This window comes from Centruroides vittatus, unplaced genomic scaffold, assembly GCF_030686945.1.
Source record: "Centruroides vittatus isolate TY-2023 unplaced genomic scaffold, ASM3068694v2 contig_1773, whole genome shotgun sequence".
NCBI lineage: Eukaryota > Metazoa > Arthropoda > Arachnida > Scorpiones > Buthidae > Centruroides > Centruroides vittatus.
The window spans coordinates 569,692-593,952 of record NW_027121084.1 but is presented as its reverse complement, the minus strand read 5'-3'; the positions used below and the strand labels follow the sequence as shown (position 1 = coordinate 593,952).

The 24,261-nt window shown below is 24.6% G+C and overlaps 1 protein-coding gene across 1 annotated transcript in view; it reads right to left on the bottom strand.

Annotated features, from left to right (window-relative positions):
- Positions 1–24,261, bottom strand: part of LOC136969250 (ubiquitin carboxyl-terminal hydrolase 24-like) — a 135,477-nt gene that overhangs the window by 53,513 nt on the left and 57,703 nt on the right. Inside the window, exons 12-26 of the mRNA XM_067263338.1 lie at positions 23,946–24,053; positions 23,123–23,218; positions 21,533–21,691; positions 21,373–21,456; positions 21,144–21,293; positions 18,665–18,796; positions 17,678–17,789; positions 16,205–16,281; positions 15,335–15,475; positions 14,138–14,191; positions 11,156–11,268; positions 10,870–11,044; positions 10,689–10,787; positions 3,958–4,056; positions 2,615–2,758 (exon numbers count right to left, since the gene is read on the bottom strand). Coding sequence (XP_067119439.1) covers positions 2,615–2,758; positions 3,958–4,056; positions 10,689–10,787; positions 10,870–11,044; positions 11,156–11,268; positions 14,138–14,191; positions 15,335–15,475; positions 16,205–16,281; positions 17,678–17,789; positions 18,665–18,796; positions 21,144–21,293; positions 21,373–21,456; positions 21,533–21,691; positions 23,123–23,218; positions 23,946–24,053 — 1,743 coding nt within the window. The remainder of the gene's footprint in view (positions 1–2,614; positions 2,759–3,957; positions 4,057–10,688; positions 10,788–10,869; positions 11,045–11,155; positions 11,269–14,137; positions 14,192–15,334; positions 15,476–16,204; positions 16,282–17,677; positions 17,790–18,664; positions 18,797–21,143; positions 21,294–21,372; positions 21,457–21,532; positions 21,692–23,122; positions 23,219–23,945; positions 24,054–24,261) is intronic.

Sequence of the window (24,261 nt, the reverse complement as noted above, 5' to 3'; positions counted from 1 at the left end):
AAGGCACACAAAAATTGAATTATCAGTATAAATTTTTAATACTTTTTCATTATATGTTTCATATATTTCATGTGTAGATATAATGGGCTTTATAACAGTCCGTACTTTTTTATTCACCCCAAATAACATTTCTGCCTATTGTTTAGTGCTAGAGATAGGCCTATTATTCTTATTATAACTTTCAGCATGCCCAAAAATTTTGGTCAGAATTCACCCCTGTATCTCAGCAACTCATTCTAAAACAGAGTTTGAACCAAACTTTTTTCAATTACTCTTCAGCTGATATGTTCTTGACTTAAAATTGATCACAACAAATTCTAGAAGAATAGCTTAATAGCATATCAATAGTTAGTGTCTTAATAATTCATCACAGTTAAATGGCTAAGATATCATAATAAATTGATCAATATGATTCTTAAGTTACTGCATTTGTATTCTGTAAACTTTATTTTTATAAAGTTATTTGAACTTTATTGTAATACAACTATCTACAAATAACTATCCAAAAATGTATTAAAAAGGACTAACAAAATTGTTGTGTTATCAATTACACTTACACTAATTGCAGTCAGCAAAAATATAAAATATTCATTTTATGATTACAAAATTTCCAAAATTTTAATACATCCTGTATTTGAAAAACAAAAAATACTAGATATATTAAAATTCTTACTTGTTCTAAATGGAAAGAAAAATGTAGGAAGATCCACTTGGTCCACTTTATAATTTTATTCAAAAAATATTACCATGAATCTTGGAATAGAAAGTGCTGTCTGACACTAGATGATTTGAAAAGGTAGAATTTTAAACTCCATACCCATCATACCCATCACTCTAAATTACATTACCCTGTACAGTGCATTACATTAACATGTTTCCCATAATTTTCAATCCAGAGTCAATTCAAAAACCAGAGTTATTTGAATCCTGGGATTTAATCAGCAAAATACAGTAGTGAATAATGATAATACCTAAATGCTTTTGAATCTTGCAAAATTTCTCAAGAGAATACTATGCAGGCAAAAGTTTTGGATGTTATAATTAATTCAACTAAATCAATAACGTAATTAATTTGGTTAGGAAAAAAATGCAATTTTTATTTGTTTGAAGTTATATAGTGTGCAGATGTATAGTGTGCAGAAGATAGTATAGTTATATGCAGATGAAGTTATATAGTGGAAATTGGTTTTGTGATTAATTATTTAAGCAATCATCTCTACATAACAGCCAGTTTTTGAAAATACCAATTTTTTTCCTCCATTGACTTCTATGAAAATGTTTGGAAATTAAATGGTCAACTACGTGATGCAGCCAGTAGCCCGCAATTTGCTGTGCATTTTGTACGTTATATGACAATTTAATAGTCAATTAATATAAAAAGAAACTTTAAAATATTTCTAAATATTGAAAAACTGGATAATTCAGTATGCATCATGGAAACAAAAACAATTACAACCAGAAGTACTTATTTTATATATGTAAAAATTTTACTGTCAAATTTCAATTTATGGTAACAAGTTTTTTATTAATTTAAAAAGAAATATAATTAAATAATAAATGTAATTTATTTTCAAAATATCAATATTTATGAAATCCATTTTTGATCAATGACACATATCTCTTCCATTGAAGTATAATGTAATAATTTTTACCAACTATTTTGATTTGTTTTAGTTTCAATTTTATAAATATCAAGAAAACTTTAAATTATTTATGCCGAACTATTTATGTTATGTTGCTGCTGATGTTATCCATAGTAAACATTTAACTATCATGTAATTAAGAACCTGCTAGAAATATATTTCTGCATATAAATAAGAGTATACACTTATAGAGAAGGCAAAATTGGCAGTAAATATATATAAAGTACCAAACACACAACTTTTTTAAATTTTTAAATCATTTTTATAACATTTTTATAGTATCAAAGGCATATTTTTTATTTCGACTTTTTAGTCTGAAGTTACCATGGAGATGTCACTGAACAGTTACATCTCTATGGTATCTGTACATTTACCTTTAATTTACATTGACACAATAATGCCATACTGTTAAAGCCAAAACAAGCCTGGCACACACAGAATTGTACTCTTAAAAGCAAAGTGAGATGTGTGTTTAATAAATGAGAAAACAAGCAATTTTCACTTATATATTTACTTATAACAGTATGCCCTTATTTGCACAGAAATACAGTATAAGTTCCTTAAATAAGTTCCTCTCTCTTTAGAAAATACTTATTCTTTATGTTAGATTTATTAATTAAAGAAAAAAACATATTGTATAAATTAATACAATAAAACTTTTTTAATGATGAAATGTATTGGATTTTGTTATTTCAGAACAGTTAAATAAAGCTAAACTTTAGAAAAAGTTAAACAAAGTACAACAATTAAATAAATAATAAAGTTTTTACAAAGTTTAAGTGAAAAAAAAATTAATTTCTTTCATAAATAAAAATTCTCCTTGATTTAGAGATCACTTTTTGTGTGTCTCAAAGATGCAGAATATAACGGGTGTTATTACAAAGGGGTTAAAGAACATCGTTATTTTAAGTTAGATACATGAACAAAGAAATTATATATTTTATACAGAGTTAGCACGGCAAAACTATCACCGAATAAAATTTGGTAACAAAAATCAGATAGCAGTGTAGCAATTCAAACATCCAAAAGAATGTTGCAAGAATCAAGAAGGTGTTTTCTTGTATCCATTGCTGTTGTTCCATAAAAAGAACATTCAGAGTAAGATTGCAGTTTTTCTACATTGCAAAATATTTAAAACAATAATTACAATTTCTTTCATGAATTTTAAATTGTCTTTGCAAAACTTAGAAAATATATAAAATATAAAAACTTATTCTTTCTAGCTGGAACTTTTTATAAATAGATACTATACTGACCTTTTCACATATTTCCAGCAATTTTGATATATACATAAAGCAAACATTTTTGACCTTGTTCAGGAGCCAGCATCAGGCTTTTTATCAAAGATTTTATAGTCAAACTTTTCAATTTGAAACACTTTTAGCTCTTGCTTTATTTTGGAGCACATTTGCTTTATATATATATATCAAAATAGCTTGAAATGTGAGAAAAGATCAGTTTAGTATCTACATATAAAATACTGTATAATAAAAAAATAATTCTTTATAATATCTATATGTTACCAAAAAACATATTTTGCACAGTGATGCACTTGATCAATCAAGTTAAGTTGTGCTAATTTCAAATTTTTTGTTTTTAAAAATGAACTTGGATTTTTTATTATTTTTGAAATGTGAAAAAAGATATACTCGGCTGTGTGTTTTCTTATATTTTATTTTGAATTGTTTTACAATATTTTGTCTTTTTTCTATAAGTTTGCTAAACTGTCTCAGTTTTGAAAAATTATATCTTCATTTTCTATGTAATAATATACTATAAAAGAATAAACATCAACATTAATTTGTTACACATAGCTAATCATTTCTTTAAACTTTGGTAACTGCAGAATTTTATTACTTTTAATAAAATATCAAATCAAATATTTTAAAAGATTTAAAAGCCATTATTATTCTTTAATTCCACAGTATTCCTTTTTCTTAATTTAAAATGACAATTTCTGCTTCTCTGAATTTTAAATATATTACTGTGGCTCTGAATTATATTCTAAATATATTTCTACAGCTCCCTACAAGTTAGTGTTAATATATTTACTGGTAAATTTATTTCCCTCATTAACACAGGCCATATATTATTGGCAACATCAAAGTAAAGAACAGGCGCAAAGAGAACAAAAAAGAGGAATTAAGAAAGACAGCAATGCCTATAAGTGCTGTTTGTGACAAACACAGAAAAACAAATGAAACATCACTAATTGATTTCTCCAATTTATATATTACCTGATTTTCATTTTACAATTAAAATCAAGGCAGTTAATTCAAAAATATGACATTTTAAAATTTAAAAAATCACTTACTTTATTTAAAATAGCACCAGAAGTTGCTTTCACAGAAAGCATAGGATTATTCTCCAAACATAACTGTCCTATTAGTTTCTGATCCTTAGAGGTTGCCAACTAAAAAATATTAGCATGTATTTTAAAACAAAACTTAAAAGTCTACAGGAATTTCATTGCAAAATTAAAATTATTACATAAACAATAATTTCTATTTTAACAAAAATCAATAAAATATAACAAAATAGTAACATATTGACTATATTATAATTTTTATTGCAGTTCTGCAATTGAACTATAATAAATTTATTTATAAATACAGTAGAGCATCGATTATCCAAACACCAATCAACTGAAATATTGGTTAACCGAAAGTGTTCCAATTGGACTGTGTCGGGACTTGTGTCGTGCTGAATTGAACGTTTTTGATTCTAAATTAACTTCTAAAGTATAATTTTTTTGTTTTTATATTTTTTGTTTGTACAAATAAAAAAATAATTTTTAACAATGCAATAGCCATGATTATTATTATAAAAATTTTCGTTAGGCTTAACATCAACAAAAATTCAACGCAAAGCGACATGCAACGGAGAAAAATTTCAACATGGGACATATTAATATACTATATTAATAATATATTTTTTTGTACATAATCAGTTATCTGAAAAACGATTTTCTGAACAACCCCAGTCCCCAATTGATTCAGATAATCGATTCTCTACCATAAATCAGTATATATTTATAAAAAAAATGTAGTGATCAACCATTAATTTATTGGATAGAAATTATAGAAATATGTAATAAAAAAACTTATTTTTTTCACAAGAAAATCAATCATTTATGTGTTATGAAAATATCGTTCACATAACATTTCATAAAAGTTTTTACTAAAGTTTTACACTCGATAAAATTACTGAGACAAAGACTTGATTGAAAAACTTTTGTGAACAACAATCAATGGCGGAGAAGCCAAATGAGTTTATTCAAGCTAAACACTTTTGAATCATCTTTCAAACTTCAGATTATCCAACAAAATTTTAATAAAGTTGATTTTTGAAAAAAAAAGATTTATAAACAATATTGTGGAACTGTTAAAAGACCTACTAAACAATAAAATTTTCAATATGAAACAATTTCAGAGCTCAAATAATGATAACATTACAATTGAATTAAAGAGATATTCAAACAATTCAGATAAACATCCTTTATCTATTCAAAAATTAAAATCATACTTCAAAAAATTGGACATTAATTATAATTCATAAAAAGATATTATATTACCAATAACTATTTGGAAACAAGTTTTCATTTATATATTATTTATTATTTATTGCATTTTTCATATACAGGTATCTCTTGCTTAACACGGTTTTGCTTAATGCAGGATTTGATTAACATGCAAAATAAAATGTGGCAATCTATTTTATATGTAGCAGAAATATTAAATAATGTGGCTTTAACAGCTGTCTTTACTTAACATAGATATGTTTTTCTCGGCAAATAAAATTTTGGTAAATTTGCTATTATTGTTTGTTAAAATAAAAATATTTGTTATTAACTAAAAATTTGTTCTAGTGGGTTGTGATTGTTCGGCCGTGTATCAAGGTATCTCTGTATTTGATTAATGCAATTTTGATATACACAGTAGCATTGAGGGATTAACCACATTAATCAACAAAGACCTGTATTTGTAAGAGACCTAATTTAATTAAACTTTATAATGTACTATAGAAAAAAGCACAATCAAAAATTTTATATATCATTTAAGATCTACCTGCTTCAATTTTATATATACAGGTAGATCTTACAGACGACTTTGCTTCTTTCTTCCTTTCCATCTACTGGAGAAATGCATTATTAAATGCAGATTTTAATTTTAAGTTTATAATTTTTAATTGGATATTTTCTGTGTTTTTTAAAGAATGTTTTAAACCTAACGGCCAAGTAGCCTCTAAAGAAAGGTCTGATCATCAAAGGTATATTCTGGAACACCTGATAAGAATAAATGGTAATTACCAAGAAAAAATCTTTTTGGACAGACTGTGTCTTCATTTAACTTGCAAAAAAATTGCCTTCTGACAAAATTCTACAATTAACGATTTTTTTTGTTGTGGAGTTCTAAATCTTTTTGTACTATTAATACCATTGAAATTCAACTGGAAAATACAAAACAAAACATATATTTTGTGAGTTAAAAAATTTCCTCTCCACCAACTGAAACATGTTTGAATTAGCGATGTTCAGACTAGCAGGACTCTACTGCGTCTGGTCAGTCCATTTCAAACTTCAAATAATATAGAAAATTACTTTAAACATTGTTATTTTTGTATTAAATTTAAGCGTAACTATATTTTCACATATAACATGTTACAGAAAATTAATGCTCCAAAATAAAATTATATAAATATATATTTTTCTCTTGATAAAATAGACAGAGAGAGATTGAATATTTTATGCAACTAACAATTTAGAGAAATATGAAAAATCTTCAACAGAATCATAAAAACTCCACATATGCACTAATGGTTAAATAACAAATACAAAATTTAAAAGCTTTTCTAAGAACTAATAAAATACTTATCAAAACTTACTTGAGATTTATATCTCTGCAGCATTAGGTATACATATATAAGATATATTAAATACAAAATTCTCCAAGTCATTTAAAGTTATATTAATATATAACAATAATTTTAAAATGTTTTCTTGGATTATATTTAACGTTATAATCTTTAATAATTAAAATTAATGTACTTGCAAGAAATAAAAAAAAAATATTTATTTATGTGTAATTAAATATATATTGCAAATATGCTTAATTACATAATGATATCACAATAATAATTTATGAAACCAAATAAATTTATTAATAATAATTACTGCTAAATTACTGAAATCTTTAATTGATTCTTCCATTACTAGTTTCTGTGGATTTTTTTAAAAACCTTCAAGTTTTTTAGCTTTTTTTTTTTGGGAACTTATCACACAAGGAACTCTTATTGATATTGGCTTTATTAATGGAAATGCATTTTGACCCCGTTTCATTGTTAAGACCTCTCTTCAGTCATTGTTTTTTGTACAAATTTTATAAGAAGAAAAAATAGTTATAAATTACATCATACATACGTGTTTATAGATAATATTTTTTTTTAAATCTTTTTTTACTTATGTTAGCTGATTATTAAATGCAAATTGAAATTAAAAACTAGGTAATTGATTGGATATATTATAAAATTTGTTTAAAAAAAATTGCTGTATAAGATAAAATCTTTACAAAATTGAAGTAGATAAGTAAAAAATATTAAATAAATAAAATTTAAAAAATTTTTCTAAAAATAATGTAAATTGCTATAAATTTAAACAGATTATAAAAACTTGTATCCTTCCATAAAAATCGAATCTTGCATGGAAGCACTATTGGAATTCATGTTCAGCAAAAACACCGAATTGATTTCTTACAACAATGAGACTGTAGAACTGGCTAAACTGATATGCTACAAATCTTGCTTTAGCTTTAATGGCCAGACAACAGACAAAAAAGGGGAGTCCCAATGGGAAGTCCAATCTCAGAAATACTGTGCGAGTTGGTTGTTACGAAACTGGAGAAAAGAGTTTTTTATGATTTCAAAAAAACATATTGTTTATTTTGAAAGATATAAATATCTTTTAAAATAAGATATTTATATCTTTTAAAATAAACAACAATATCTTTATCTTATGGAAGAATAATCGTAAGATAAATGAATTTGTTGATGGATCAATAGTAACAACAATGGCCTGAAATTGAGAATGGAACAGAAAAGTTCCTTAATAATACACTTTTTAGACATTTTAGTTCAAAAAAAGGCATTTATCCACTGATGTTTACATCAATGCACAGCCCACTGTACATCCCCTCGCAATCAAATGATCCATATCGTTATCAGCTGGCAGCGTTTCGAATTCTAATCGGAAGAGCCTTTCTATATTGTGACAGTGTTGCAGACAGAGCAAAGGAGATCAACAAAATTGTACAAGTAGCCGAAGCCCTAGGATACAAAAAAGCACAATAACAGGAATAATTAGAAGATACAAGAAGAGCACAAAAAAGGCTTCAAAACATGATCCCAGTAAAGTCACAAAGTTTACATATAACAGAAATATGAAAGAAATTGCAGACCAAAAGGAGTCAAGAATGGTTCTGAAAAGAGCTCCAAACCTAAATAAAATTTTAAGGAATGACAAAGATAATACAGTAGAGAGTCATTTATCCGAAAGCCGGTCAACCGAAACTTCGGTTAACCGAAAGCGTTCCACTGGACTGTGTTGTGCTGAATCAAATCGTTTTTGATACTAGATTAACTTCCAAAATATAATTTTTATATTTTTCAATATATTTATTTTGTTTGTACAAAATAAAAAAATAATTTTTAATGATACAATAACCACAATTATTATTTTAAAAAATTTACGTTAGGCTTAACATCGATAAAAATTCAACGCAAAGAGACATGCAACGAAGAAAATTTTCAACATGGGATAGGTTAATATATTTTTTTGTACATAATCGATTATCTGAAAAATAAGTTATCCGAACAACCCCAGTCCCCAATTGATTCGGATAAACGATGCTCCACTGTATTAACTCTTTCTTGATCCTTTGCTATGTCCCCTTGTTTACATTTATTTTGTAAAACGGCCAAGGGAAATATAGGTCAATCAAGGTCAGTCAGGTGATATTATTTAAAAAAATTCACCAAAAATCAAATTATCATTATATTCATATGAAAAAACCATGTACATTTATTTAATATCTTTAGTTTTAAATACAATATTTTTCAATATATTTTATTAAAAAAATTTATAAGAAAAAAAATAATTTATATCAGAACTGATATTTAAACTTGATAATTTGTAACTTTTTGTCAAAATTAACATTGTCTAGTTACCTAATTTTTTGCTGGCACTGAGCCAGGAAGACGTAGAATATTGTTTTGTACAACTCGATATAACAATTATGCATGTACATTTATTCATTGTGAAATTATCGCACATTATATCAAATATTTGTTTGAAATCAAAACTTTATTCTGCTACCAACTAATATAATGAACTAATATACTTTATTCACTTCATATCAAACAAAAATATAAATTTTTGTAATAAAAATATAATTACCAGTAGTAATAGATGTAACATTTGCTGATATTTTAGATTAAAATAAAAATTAAAAAGTAAAAAAAATATATAAAATATCAGAACTGAAGGTAACAACTTGAATATTTATAACATGTTGACATATTATAGTTGAATAAACTTATTATAGCATGGATGTGTTATAGACAAAGTGATTAATCAGGCATTATGAATAATGACCAAAAAGGGTGCACAGTGTGATAAATATTGATTAATTTATCAAATTGACCGGTCATTATGAATACTGCTATCATCTAGTTGGGCAAAGTGATAATAATACATTGAGGAGTGATCATCCAACATACGCTAGCCAATCGGCACTCTGAGTTGCGCGTGTGTATTGCGTTTAGTACCAAATTTTAAATTCTGCAACATTTTAATTTGATTAAAAATCTCCACTTATTTCATTTAGAAATATTTATTTTTTGTGAATTATTACAAACTATTTTCTTTAAAAAAATATAAACATGTAATGTTTTAAAATAAGTGGAGATTTTTAATCAAATTAAAATGTCGCAGAATTTAAAATTTGGTACTAAACGCAATACACACTGAACACAATACACATGCGCAACTCAGAGTGCCGATTGGCTAGCGTATGTTGGATGATCACTCCTCAATGTATTATTATCACTTTGCCCGACTAGATGATAGCAGTATTCATAATGACCGGTCAATTTGATAAATTAATCAATATTTATCACACTGCGCACCCTTTTTGGTCATTATTCATAATGCCCGATTAATCACTTTGTCCATAACACATCCATGCTATAATAAGTTTATTCAACTATAATACATCAACATGTTATAAATATTCAAACTGTGACCTTCAGTTCTGATATTTTATATATTTTTTTTACTTAAAATAATTAATTATATCCCAGGATTTCCCAGATCCCAGGGAAACAGTTCACTTTTTTCCTAAAATCCCAAGACAAGCAAAGGACTGGGAAAGGACCCTACGCTATATATCAATAAGAGTTCCTTGTGTGATAAGTTACTGAAAAAAAATGCCAAAAAACTTGAGGTTTTTAAAAAAAATCTACTGAAATCCTTATTAATTTTAATGAAAATTAAATCTATCAGCAAGTGAATTTAATATTATATGCAGATATATTGATATTTATTGAAGAAAATTAAAAATATTAGAAAATGACAGTATATAATAGTAAATAAGTCTGGTATTCTTCAATGATGATAATGTAGAGTGCATAAAGCATTTTACATCTTTTGAAATTCTCTGATAATGATGCAGTACAAATTTTAATTTTTAATTTCCTATGTTTTGAATTAAAAGGATTTTTCATATGATGTTATTAAAAATTCTAAAATTTGTATTATATCATCATCAAATATTTCTGTAAAATATAATATTTAAAACTTGAAATAAAAAAATAGTCACATTTATCACATGATACAATAGTTTTATTAATTTTATATTTGACAAGTGGCTAGATAGTTATCATCAAGATGATTAAATATATTTACTTGTGATTATTTTGAAGTAAAATTTATTATAACAGACATAGAATGTTTGTAATGAACTGATAAAAATATATTCAATTAAATCTTACTTCTATATCTCCCCAATGTAATTGAATTTCCTCTGCATTTAGATGAAGATATTGGGCTACTCGTTGTCTTAGAGATCCTAAAGTTTCATTGCTATGGCACTAGATTATTATAAAATGTATAAATGATTAAGACTAAAATTATAAAATCAGCTTAGCATATAAAATTTGTAATTAATCATACCATAATTGTTATTTCTTTATTAGAATCAATACTTAATGTTATAAGAACAGGATATCCAATGAAAGATGCACCATGTGGCAATATAGTTCGAGGTGCTGTGTGCAATTCTTCTATAGAAGATATATATCTTTCGGCTATTTGCAACAAACGGCAAATATTTTGCAACTTTGTCATTCTGAGAATACAATAGTAATAAATATGAAAAAGGTTAAAAATTAATTACAACTTCTTAAATCATGTATCGTTATTACAATAAAAATATTTACATATGAAATATTTAACATACCTTATTGCTGGTGGAAATGAGGCAACTTCTGAAACAGATATGGCAGTTAAAGTTTTGGTTGCATTAGACACAGCTTCTAACATTACTGTCCCTCCAACTGCTCCTGTCACAACCTTTCAAACAAAATACAGCACATAAATCAAAAAATTCTCAAATTGAATAAATTATATACTTAAAGAATACTAAACATAAATAAATGAAATACTTTAGGTTTAGCAATTCCTATAGTACATTAGTTGTAATAAACAATTATTTCCAATAAATTTAGTTACATTACAAAAATTAAAGAGTATTCTATTATATGTTTATAAAAACTTTAAAAATTAATTACCCGATTCAAATTTTTCTGGATACAAAATTTAATATTAATACTGAACTTTATACTCAATATGATGAAGTATATTCCCTATGCATTTGGACATGTTCACCACCTTTTTATATTTTGTATATCAAACTTTCTTCAACTAATTATGTAAGCATAGCATTAATCGTGTTACAATAAAAAATAACTTCTCCAAATGCCATATAACATTGGGCTATAATAATTATAAGTTACAAATAAATTTGGCACTAGAGGGAGGCATTAGGTGCCATCTTGTATTAAATTTTAATAATTATAATTTAATTAAATAATTTTAGACTAAACTGAAAGAAAAGAATCGGCCTGGAGCCCCTTTAATATAAGATGGCACCTAATGCCTCCCTCTAGTGCCAAATTTATTTGTAACTTGTAATTATTATAGCCCAATGTTATACAGCATTTGGAGAAGTTATTGCTATGTATCAGATCTGATGTGGATGTTTATATATACAATAAAAAATATCTATTGTATTTATATTTGTTAAAGTTCTCGTTATTTTTGTTTTTCTGATGCAATATATCCATTATTTTTAAAACAAGTCATTTTCCTTGTTTAAAACTATCTATTAAACTTGCTACTTCTAGAGTTCAGTTACAAAAGAATCTTATAATATTTTTTATTATTACAGTGCCTAATATCTTCCATATTATAATGTGGAAGATTCCTGATCAAATTCACACAATTGTAACTAACATCATTCATTCTTTTGTTATAATAAATCTTTTTTTACATTAATTATTTTTCAGTTTCTATTTACAATAACTAAAAATTATAAAATAAAAATGAATAATATGTAATTAATAATTTATATATTGTTAAGTTTTTTCCAGTTTTATAATTTTCTTTACAAAAATTTCTATATTTTATGTAATTCATTTACTTCAATATTTTGAAATTGTTTTATGAATATAAGGCAATAAATTTTAATTCAAAGCAAAATTAAATTCCTATACTGGTTTAATATCAAGTATTCTATATTTATTGGAATAATAAAAATAAGACTAAATAAATACATAAAGATTTAAACCTTAGTTAGAAATAAAAATAATATTTTTAAAAAACAAAAATATAATACTTTTGTAATAATTTGTTTTAAATGTAAGCACCAATTATGTTACATATATTGAAACAGTTAATAATTTTAAAATAATTTTTGATGTTAAATTAATTTATAAATTTCATTTATAAAAATGATTAAAGATTGTCGAATTATATTGTGATTTTTCCACTCTACCTCTTACACACAGACATGCATGTGTATATATATTTTATATATACATATCTCCTTTTCTTCTAATTTCTGATGATAATTTCCAATTTTAATAAAATAAATTTAATTTGATATGTTGCAATCCTTCTCAACTAAAAAAAATCGTCTTTGAATAAAGTGTTTTTATTTGCATGTGTTTGTCTGTATGTATGTTACCAGCAAAACCTGATTTTACGCCAAACTAGTTTGGTGTAAGCGTGTCAGGCCAAACTAGTTTAGAATTATTATTCAAGTATATTAATGGTTAAATATATTAATGGGTGGGTTAAAATGTACCTAGGTAACCCCAATGGCAGCGCTTCCAACTGTTCATGCTCCTAACGGACTCCTCCCGGAGGGGAGCTGCCGGCAGGCTGCCCAGTGCTTAACGTCACTAGTTATTGATTCATGGTAGTTCTTGAATAAAAGCAAACAAAAGTATATAAAAGTATATAGTATATAAGAGAAACAGTATCAACAGTAAAATATCAATTAGATGAATAAATATTGTTCATCTAATTAATTGCCTTTTAATTTTATTTTAACCATTAATATACTTGAATAATAATTCTAAACAATTCTAAACTAGTTTGGCCTGACACGCTTACGCCAAACTAGTTTGGCATAAAATCGGGTTTTGCCGGTAACATATATATATACATACATAATTCAACAAACAATTGTGTGTTTACAACCAATAATTCTGTAGATATTGCCAAAAGTAAATCATGTTTTTCCAATTTCTTTGATCATATTATATGCTTTGAATGTATTTTATTTTTTTAAATTTTAACTAACTTATTATTGCAAATAGTATATCTCTTCAGATTCTTACTAAAACATTCCTGACATAATTTGTATATGTTATAAATGCCATCATGTGTACATAATACATTTTTCTCCCATTATTGTAATAATTTCAATAATCAAAATACAAAAAGTTGTGCTTCATCTGAATTTTTTTAAAGTTTAACTTATTCCATACAAGAAATCTGTACATATGTTACATGTGGCTTACATATAAATAACACGTGGCTTGATCTTTGATTTCTTGTAAATTGAATGTTGTCTATTATATTTTGTTTTTAACTTTATAACTTTTTATTTCTTGAAAGTTAATAATAATAATAATTTAATGTTTTAGTCTTACCTGATAAATAATTAAATAAATAATTTCATAACTAAATACTAAAACATTAAACATAGCTGTGTTTGATACTTGAAATATATTAAAAACTTAGCTTTTGAACTGCTAATCTTAACAAAATATTAAATTTATTTATTTAAAACTATCAGCATAACTATTAAACTGTTTAATACTTTTATTCTAATACATAAAAAATTCAAAATCAATAAGTAAACAAAACTTACATCAAGTCTCCTATAGCATTCTCCGATGAATTTCTTATGCAGAGAAACAGGGTCCTATTTAATTATAATAAAAAACTGTTTGAAAACTTTCATATTTATAAAATTGTATAGTTTATTATTATTAATTATATATGATCAAATCTTTTTAAAATTTTCACTGTTACATTAAAATTTAAAAATAAGAAAATAATAATTATGATCTTCAGAATAGTTTATGATAGTCAAATAATTGCTAAACAACAAAAAATGTCTAGATTATAATTATACTAAATATATACTTTAATAATTGAGTAATTTCTATTAAAATTAGTTAGAATGACATCTGATGATAATTATAATTATTAATTCTTCTTCCACCAGCTTTACCCATTTCTATATCATTTCAATGAACAGTTCTATAAGAACTAACAAATTTTCTTAGAACTGGGCAAGAGATAATATTTAATATATTTATATTAATTTAATTTAATTCTGATAGTCTAAATGCATAGACCTGCTTTAAATGAAATTCAATTCTATAATTCTTGTTTAATGTGTAAGGACATTACCAATTATATTGTTCAAATTCAAGACAAGAGTTGATTTAAATGTATTATAGTTTTTGATAATTATAAAGTGACAAAAGTTATTTAGACATAATCAAACTTCAGTTTTAAAAAAATGCAAAAATATTTATATTTTAAAAGCTTGAAATTTAAATTACTTTCATAAAATTTTACTCTAAAAGTGTAGATAATATTGAATATTGTAAATTAATGGACTAAAAAAATCAAATTTTGATGGAAAATGTTACTAATAATAACCTTTTTAATTTAAATTTTTATAATAATTATTAAACTTTTTCTGATTGTATTGTATTGTTTAAACTTTTTACATAACATATTTCAATCATATTTAAACAGAGACGATTGCTAATTATAAATTTCTCCTCAAATATAGCTTACTATTCTACAATACTTTATAATAAATAGATTATTTATAAAGTTTTGTAAAATAATTACAAAACTTGGCATCAAGAAAAACACTTGATAACAAATTAAAATGAATTACCAAACCACATTAAAATATCCATTTTTGTATGATGTTAAATAATCATATTTAATGAATCAAAAACTTAATTGTAATCTATCAATAAAACATGTCTTATTGATAAAATCTAATATGTTTAAATGAAAAATAAATCTAAAAAATCCTCACCTTTTTCAGTTTTTGTGAAAGACAATGATATGATGCATCTAAAATATTTACAATTGATAATTCTGCTATATCTTCATGAGGAGAAGCTAAGGCAACTTGCCATAAAAAATCAATTCCTGTAAGATCACTCTTTTCAACTACCTGTTTAAAAATATCAATGTTTAATTAAAAATTTATTATATAAAACAAATAAATCATAAATAAAGTATCATATTTCCTTGATTCTACGATAAACACTTTTACTCTATTTTTTGAAGTGAATGGCATCTTACACACACAATCTAAAACAATACCATATGTAACATTTGCCATAATCAACCATTACTTTCCAAGACCTCTCATGTAAGTGGAAATTCATGTAAAATAGCAAACCCCATTAATTATTTTATACTACATATCTATCATACTTTTTTTTATATTTATATAAAAATTTGCCTTATTTATAAGGCAAATTGCTCTAATTATTTGAAAATTGCAATTAGACCAATTTTGTATATCATAGAAAATAATTATAAATCACTTTTGTGTATTATGTTCATTTTTTTATTTTTTAAAAGAAATTAATAAATGGTCATATTAAATGCACAAAAATGTCATTTCCTAGATAAATGTTCATTAAAAAAAATCAATATTCAATTATATTTTGTATAAGTAACAGATGTATATATATATGATTCTCGAACACAAATCGTGCTACTATTTAAACACTTGGTGTTTTTCCATCTTTATTTAGTTGATCAACTAAATAAAGATGGAAAAATGCAAAGTGTTTAAATAGTAGCACAATTTGTGTTTGAGAATCATAGGAAATTAGAAAACATGGTTTCAGAAAATTGAGATACATATATATATTTAATTACATTTACTTACAGTAGTGGATCCTGATCTTTTCAATTTATGTTCTGAGGTATTAACTTTTTCAAAATAGGTCATAAAGCATGCAAAACCTAAGATTAAAACACATTTATTAAAAATCTAAAAAATCTCCACTATATATATTTTATTCATTACAAGTTTATTTATAATTTAAAAAATATACTAATATAAATCTCAATTCAAGAAAGTATTAGCATTTTTAAACTTAATTATAAACTATTTGTAAACTACTCTATAACTTATAATATTTTAAAATTATATAACATATATACATATATGTATAATTTGAACAAAAATAATTAAACAAAGATAGCAAATTTACAAATATATAAAAAAAATTTTATTTATACAACTTAATAAATAAATGAAACACAGAGAAGAAATATCCTTTATTAAATCATTCTACTCATGGTTCAATAAACAGGAAAAAACAACAAACCGAACTCTATAACATCATATTTCAACAATAAAATTCTAATTCATAAAATATATTTATAGTTCTAGAAGTTGAATCTTTAGAAAAGATATAGAAGATCATGTTACATTAATTCAATAGACATGGACATTAATAACACACTACCATTTTGTTTTACTTATTCAATTTATTTATTACATTTGTAAAATTTATTTTTACACTGAATAAAATCAAATTCTTTATTAGTTATAACTGAATACAGAAAAAATTGTAGAAGATATTAAAAATAGAGAAAAATAATAATAAATGACAATGGATGAGTCATTGTAAAAACCACTAAAAAGATAAAAAACAGTAGAATGTTTCTATTAATTTAACAGAAACACATCTATATTGCAAATGCTTTGTTGTACTGGAATTGCTTTAATATACTTGACTATGTAATTCCCAACAAAGTTTTCAAATTTCTAGAATAAATTAATTACAGTAAGAGTATCGATTATTCAAATATCGATCAACCGAAATGTGAATTAACCAAAAGCTTTCCAGCCTGCAAATTTAAATTTCTGCTTGTGCTGTGGCACTGCAATCTTTGGCTATGTCTTAGGCTACTCCAATATTATTTTTGTTGGTGCGTGTGTTTTAGCTGGCAGCACTGGCACAACCATGAGAGGGTACTTAAGAATGCACCAGGATTTGAACAAATTTCAACAAGGAATAGATTAATATATTTTTTCATACATAATCGGTTATCCGAAAAATTGATTTTCCGAATAACTCCAGTCCCGAATTGATTCAGATAATCAATGCTCTACTGTAGTCAAAAAATTACATATAATATTGGAAAATAAAAATATTTGGAATAATGCAACGTTAAGAAAACTTGCAGCAGAAATTGCACATTTTTATTACAGTTCAACAGTAATTTCAACATAATCATGTGTTCCATATTTATTGTTTGCCCTTCATTTTGTTACACATCCATAGCTAAGCATTTTGAAGCATATATCACATTATTCCAAACTTTTCAAAAATATTTATTTAAAACAAACCTTTCCGTGTTACTTGCGATGGATCCATTTTTAATAATTTCTGTTGAAATAACTGAGACTGTGTATCAATTTCTAAATCTTGTAAACATTTGCTGAACCATTCAAAGCATATCTAAAACAGAAAAGATATTTTCATTAAAATAAGTGATAACAGTATTAAATCAAAATAATTCAATTAATAATTTATCTTTTTATTGAATATTAGCAAAATTAAAAATTTGATGTAAATATTAAAATGAATTAATTGAACAGTATCAAATTTAAAAATCAACAGAATACAAATGTGCATTTATCAAAAACTTTTCAACATGAAAAAAAAATTATAAGTAATTATAACTTTTTTTCCCACAACATAGATTTATAGAAATTAAGCTGCTGCTGCTATAAACAATGTAATATTTAAATATATCTAGAGTAAGATGCTTTAGATATATAAATTCAGTAAAGAACATAAATGGTGATAGAATTTAAACCTTGTTTGGGATTAATCTTTTATTTAAATATTTCCAAATTATTAATTACCGTATTTTACGGACTATAAGACGCAGCTTAATTTTTAAGCAATTTTTTAAAAAAAATACCCATAAGACGCTATGGACTATAAGACGCACCTGAATTTTGGAGGCAATTTTTCGAAGAAAAAAGTGCGTCTTATAGTCCGTAAAATACGGTAATTATAATTATTAAACCATATATGAAACAGCAATATAAATTATATTGTTAATTAATCAAATTTTCTTTGTATAAAGGATATGAAAAATTAATACTTGATTGTTTAAATTAATTAATAAAAGCTTCACAAGCTATAAATATATTCTGTAACATTTAAAATTTATTTCAAAAAATTAAATACAAACAACAATTGCATTAAATTATTTATTTAAATATTCAGATAATTTCTGATGTAATATAAAATTTAGATTACAGTTATCAGATATTATTATTGTTATTATAATGTAAAATAAAATAATGAGTTGTAATATTTACCTCTCTATCTTTATCACAAGCATCTGGATTTGATACTAACGTATCCCATATTTCCTTAGCTCTATTCCATGGTAGATATTGTGCTCCTTCTTGCAACAAAAATTGAAGAAAATTCAAATGCTCGATCAAATACTATAATATATACACAGAAAGTTACATTTCCATCATTAATCATTATATATATAGTAGAATCCATTTATTGTAATCAATGGGATTTGCCTACCTACACTGATAATAATAGCCAAATATATAACATTAAGTGGTGTAAGTAAATAATTCACAAAAACTTATACCTTTATAAATCCAGTTATTCTCAAAGTTCATAGTAAGTAAATAAGATTATAATTAGTGGAAATTTTAGTTTTATTCATTCTGACATTAAAAGGACATGTTAGACAACTAAAAAATGTATGAGTTGAAAATTTATTTATTATAATTATTAATTAATAGTATTTCATTCAATATTGGTTGCTTGCTTTACTGTCTTTAATAACAATTATTGTATAACTGAAAAAAGAAATATCAGCAATTTAAACTATTGTGCTGCAAGCAAATAATAGTTAAAAAATAATGTTTAACATTTATAGCATCCTTAAGACTGATAATTGATAATAATTGTTTGTTATTAACCATGTCGTAAAACAAATGGGATGCAAAGATGGTTTTTTGCCTATTCACTCAATGATAATAACTATAATGAAACTCTAATTAAAATATACAAAGTTTTATAAATGTATTTTAATTTATATAGCTTTATAACTTGCTAATCTGATAGCATTAAATAAATGATAGCAATATCCATGATTTCAATAAGCAGATTCTGTTGTATTTATAAACAGTTCATAAATTTCACACATTATTGCAACATTTATTAATAAAGAAAACTGTAATAAATAGAAAATCAATTTCAAAATCTATAAATTATATATATATAAATCAATCAAAAAATGTCACACAGCCAATCAATATCAGTTTCATCTAAGAGACATGATCTATATTCTGCCAATCATACAAGTCTAACACCATACTCCAGAAAACTAAAAGTGCCACCATTATTTCTCTCTCACTCCAAAGATTTAATCAAAAATTTGAAGTACTTACAGTAATTTTTATTTAATCTGCATATATTTTGAGAGTACTTATATATTTATTAAAAACTTTCCTAATTACTTTTGTGTTCATAGTTGTTTGAGACAAAAATGATTCCTATTCCAGATGATGATAATGACAACACATCCAGTTTTGTTACTGGTGCAGTTCTATTTTACCTTTTAAAATTTAATTTCTTAACTTTTTAAAATAACTTTTTAATTAAAATTTTTAAATTTCATGACTTTTTATCACAAGTATCCATCTCATACATAGCTAATCAATATAATTAATTTTATTAATTAAATTATTCTGTGTTCTATAAACAAAAGGGCTGTCCATAAATTACATAATATAGATATGAGTATGAGTATGCAGATAATCATTGTGTCACAGAGGGTGAGGTTGTTTGCAAAAACATTGCATGATGTTCTGATCTCAACCCTTTGGTAACAGAATGATTCATTGCTGTTTCTGAAGAGTTGCATAACAAAATGTACTGTTTACAATCATACTTTGTTTGTTTACAGCAATTAATAAAATAATGTAACTTACAGCAAGCACCCCATGCTTTGTATTATTCCTAAGCACCCATGCTATTGATATCAAGTGTACATTAACAGCATAATTATTTCACATGACTGCTAGTTTTATTATAAAAAGCCAATTTAATATAAATTATTAAAGATTGTCCAGTTAATTTAAATAATATAGTATCTTTTATTATTCACAAAATAACAAAATTAAAATTTACTTGTTCCAAATGTTTTGTTTGTAGAAGGTATAATATATTATTTTCAAAATAAATCTTATTTTCTGTCAAATATTTTTAATAATAAACTTGAAGTCTAAAATTGCTATAAATTATATTTACTCAAAGGTAAAACACATATTTAAATAAATAATTTTTAAAATATATTGATATTTTTTCTTACACAATTGATGTAAACAATTCATTTTTCTCCACCAATAATTCACTAAACTAACAAATTGCTCAAATTCATAGTAGTATTAATTTGAGCAATTTGTTTGGTGAATTTTTCTCCACTCCTCTTGTTGCTTATGCAAAAAGTGAAGAAGAGATTTACTTTTTGTTAAATTTGTTTTGCTCAACTAATACATATCCCTCTGACATATTCAAAGTCAATGTGAACTGATGAATGTAATCCATTTAAAAAATTTATCTGAAAAACTATACAACTTTCTGACATACCTAACAGATTTATTATAGATGTAATGTGTCATCATTACACAATATATATATATTAATACTACTTTAAATATCATAATTGTTCAAATAACTAACACTTCTAATTTCTGGATTTAAATATTAATACGTCATCAAAAGCATAAAATATATATATATTATATATTACAAAGAATTCATTACCTCTTCATGAGAATATCGATTCTCAATCAATGTTTCTGGCATTAATGGTTTACCTTCTGCTGCTGAAACTGCTTGTTTGTGACATCTTGATAAACTTGCTGTAACCATTTTTACAATGTCATGTGCTTTATTAAGATCATGAAGTGCTGTCTGGAAAAATATCAAGGCTTTTAAAACAAAAATTTTTAATCATATAATTTTAAATTATCAAATATGTCATTGCACTTACCTTTTCTGGTTTATAATAACCAGAATTAATTATATTTCTACTAATATTATGTAAAAGCTTTAAAGATGGTAAAATAAAAACTCCCTAGAATAATGTAACAAATTATTATACATTTTTAAATTAATTCCTTAAATAATATACTAATAAATAAATATATAACCTTTTTAATATCTTCAATACATCTAAGAATATAATTCTTTTTTGTTTGATCTTTATGTGATACTTCAGCTAAAATAGTAAAATGTTCAACCAATATTTGTTCTATTAAAGAAGTAGATATAAGCGGAGAATGAGCTAAGTCCCAGAGTAAATCCAATACCTATAATTAAATTAATGTAACATGACATTTAATAACCAATACTTATTCATAAGAAAAAATTTTTAAACACTTAAAAACAAAAAACATACAAATAATATTAAATTTTCCTAACTAAAATATTAATAAAATGGCATAAAATGTGATTTATATATTTTTAACAATAATTAATCTGAACAAGGATTTAGAAATTTAAAAAATAAAATGTTTAAAATATTATGTAAAACAAGCATTTTATTTGCATAATAGTAAACAATTAAAAATTATAAACTTGTCTTTGCCAAAATTTATATTTAAAAACATATAATAAATTACAGAATTAAAATTAAACTTTATGCATTAACAGAAAGCTCCTAAAATGGCAAAATAGCCTTATTCCAACAGACATTTCTTTGTAAGCTACTGTCAGAATCCAGAAATTTAAATCATTCCTGCCATTCATTTAACTCTGTTGGATGAAGAAAAGCTACTTCATCACTTTAGGTCCTTTTTATCAATGTGTGAACTTTAATTAAAGTTCTGTAATTTATGCTATTTGACATAAATGTTTCAATTGGTGATTTCAAAATATTGTTAATTGAAACTGGATTACTAAAATGAGACTTTTGTTAATTAAAATTACTGAAAAGTAATTTTTAAAATACCACTAAAAACAATACTTGCTAACAGAATTCTCTTCATAGATTTTACAAATATTTTTAAGATATAATAGTTGCATTACAGGTATACCTCGCCTTACGTTGGTAATTGGTTCCAGGAGAGGCGACGTAAGTCGAATTTACTTGTGTAGTTACGACGTAAGTCGAAACTACGGTGGAAAATGCCAATAATGAGCACTTAAAGACCGCTAAATAAGAAAACAACAAAGAAAAACAGATGTTTTCGTGTTTCGTTCTTTAGGATTTATGATGATTATATTAACATTTACTGTAAATGTACATATTTTAATATGATTTTATGTGCTTTAAATGCTTTTCTAGTGATATTATGACTTCAATATTTGTGGCAGACGGATGTAAAGTCGAAATAAAAAGACTTAAACTTGATTTTTATTTTTCCATATATTTTTGGCAAACGACGTAACTCGAGGTATACCTGTATTCTTCAATATGAATACTTTTTTTTTAATTTTGAATTCATACAATGTACATTGATATTTTTCTGAAAATCATTTTTTTCTTTTAAAAATAAGAAAACAAATTTAAAAGTATTCTCATATGACTTTTTAATGTCTTTAAATATGAAAGCAATCATCAGATTAATGCAATAATTACATGTACAAAGTCATTTATTCAAATTATATTACAGTAGAAGGACTGTAAAATAAACTAAATTTAACAAAAATTTTCTTTTGCTAGATATTTAGAATTTATACTTCAAATTTATTTTTTAAAATTATTTATACTTTAATCAGCTTAAAAGATTAATCATTACTTTAGTAGAAGTCTTTCCTTGTGTTGTTTCTTTTCCAATTCTTCCAATAAAGCATATTAATTGTTTTCTCAGCTGATTATTTCCATTCTGCCAACTCTAAATTAAGTAAAGACAATAAAGTTAATATTAACTTATTGAAATTTAATAAATGTTAAAAATATCAATAAATTAAAATAACAAACTAAGAAATAAAACATTTGTTTCAAAATAAATAAATCAATTTTAATTTTTGATTAGTTTATACATTTTAATTCTTATAAAATGATCTAAAAAATTAATCTTTTACAATATGTTTAATAACAATTTGAATAAATTATAAATAACTGTCATGTATAACTTAATAACATAAAAGATTCTCAATGTTCCACTACTTGCACATTCGATAAGTTCTATTTGTTTATAACTTATTAGCAAATAAATAATAAGTGATTTTTTTTATCAGACATTAAGAAAACTAAAAGTAAATTTTTAAAAAATCTATAAACAAATTAATATAGAGATCTATTATTATGATTTAATTTGAATCACGTAACTCACAAAGTTCACCTTAATACTAGTGTTTTAATTTATTATAATTCTAAACCTTGTTAAGGTATGAAAAACAAAAAAATCAAACTTTCATAGTGAACAGTGTCTAAAGTTTATGAGTAAAGCTCTATGATAGATGGATGTATACCTTTTACTTTCTTATTTTTAATTCAAATCAATAAGCAAAACTATTTTAAAGTTTGAATTCAATATATCTATTCTATGAATAAGAAATTTAATGTTATTTAAGTGTAAAGAATACAAAATATAAAATAAAAATTTTTAAAAATCTTACAGTTTGAGCAAGTGATAATAAATGATGAAATTGTTCTTGATTGAATTTAGATGATGCAGCAGCCATAATTGAATGCACATTGTCCACAATCTGAGCATTTTGTCCATTCTGAAACAAACATGTTTCTGATATTAATTTGTAAATTGCATTTTTTTTTAAATGTTACATAAATTATGAGAGAAAATTTATGGTTAAAACTAGAGCTGTAGAGTCAGTGTTTTAGTCATAGTCGGAGTCAGAGTCATCAAAAATCTGCTGACTCTTACTTCGTTTTACTATCCCAACTTGTTATGTATATATTACTTTCCCAGCTGTT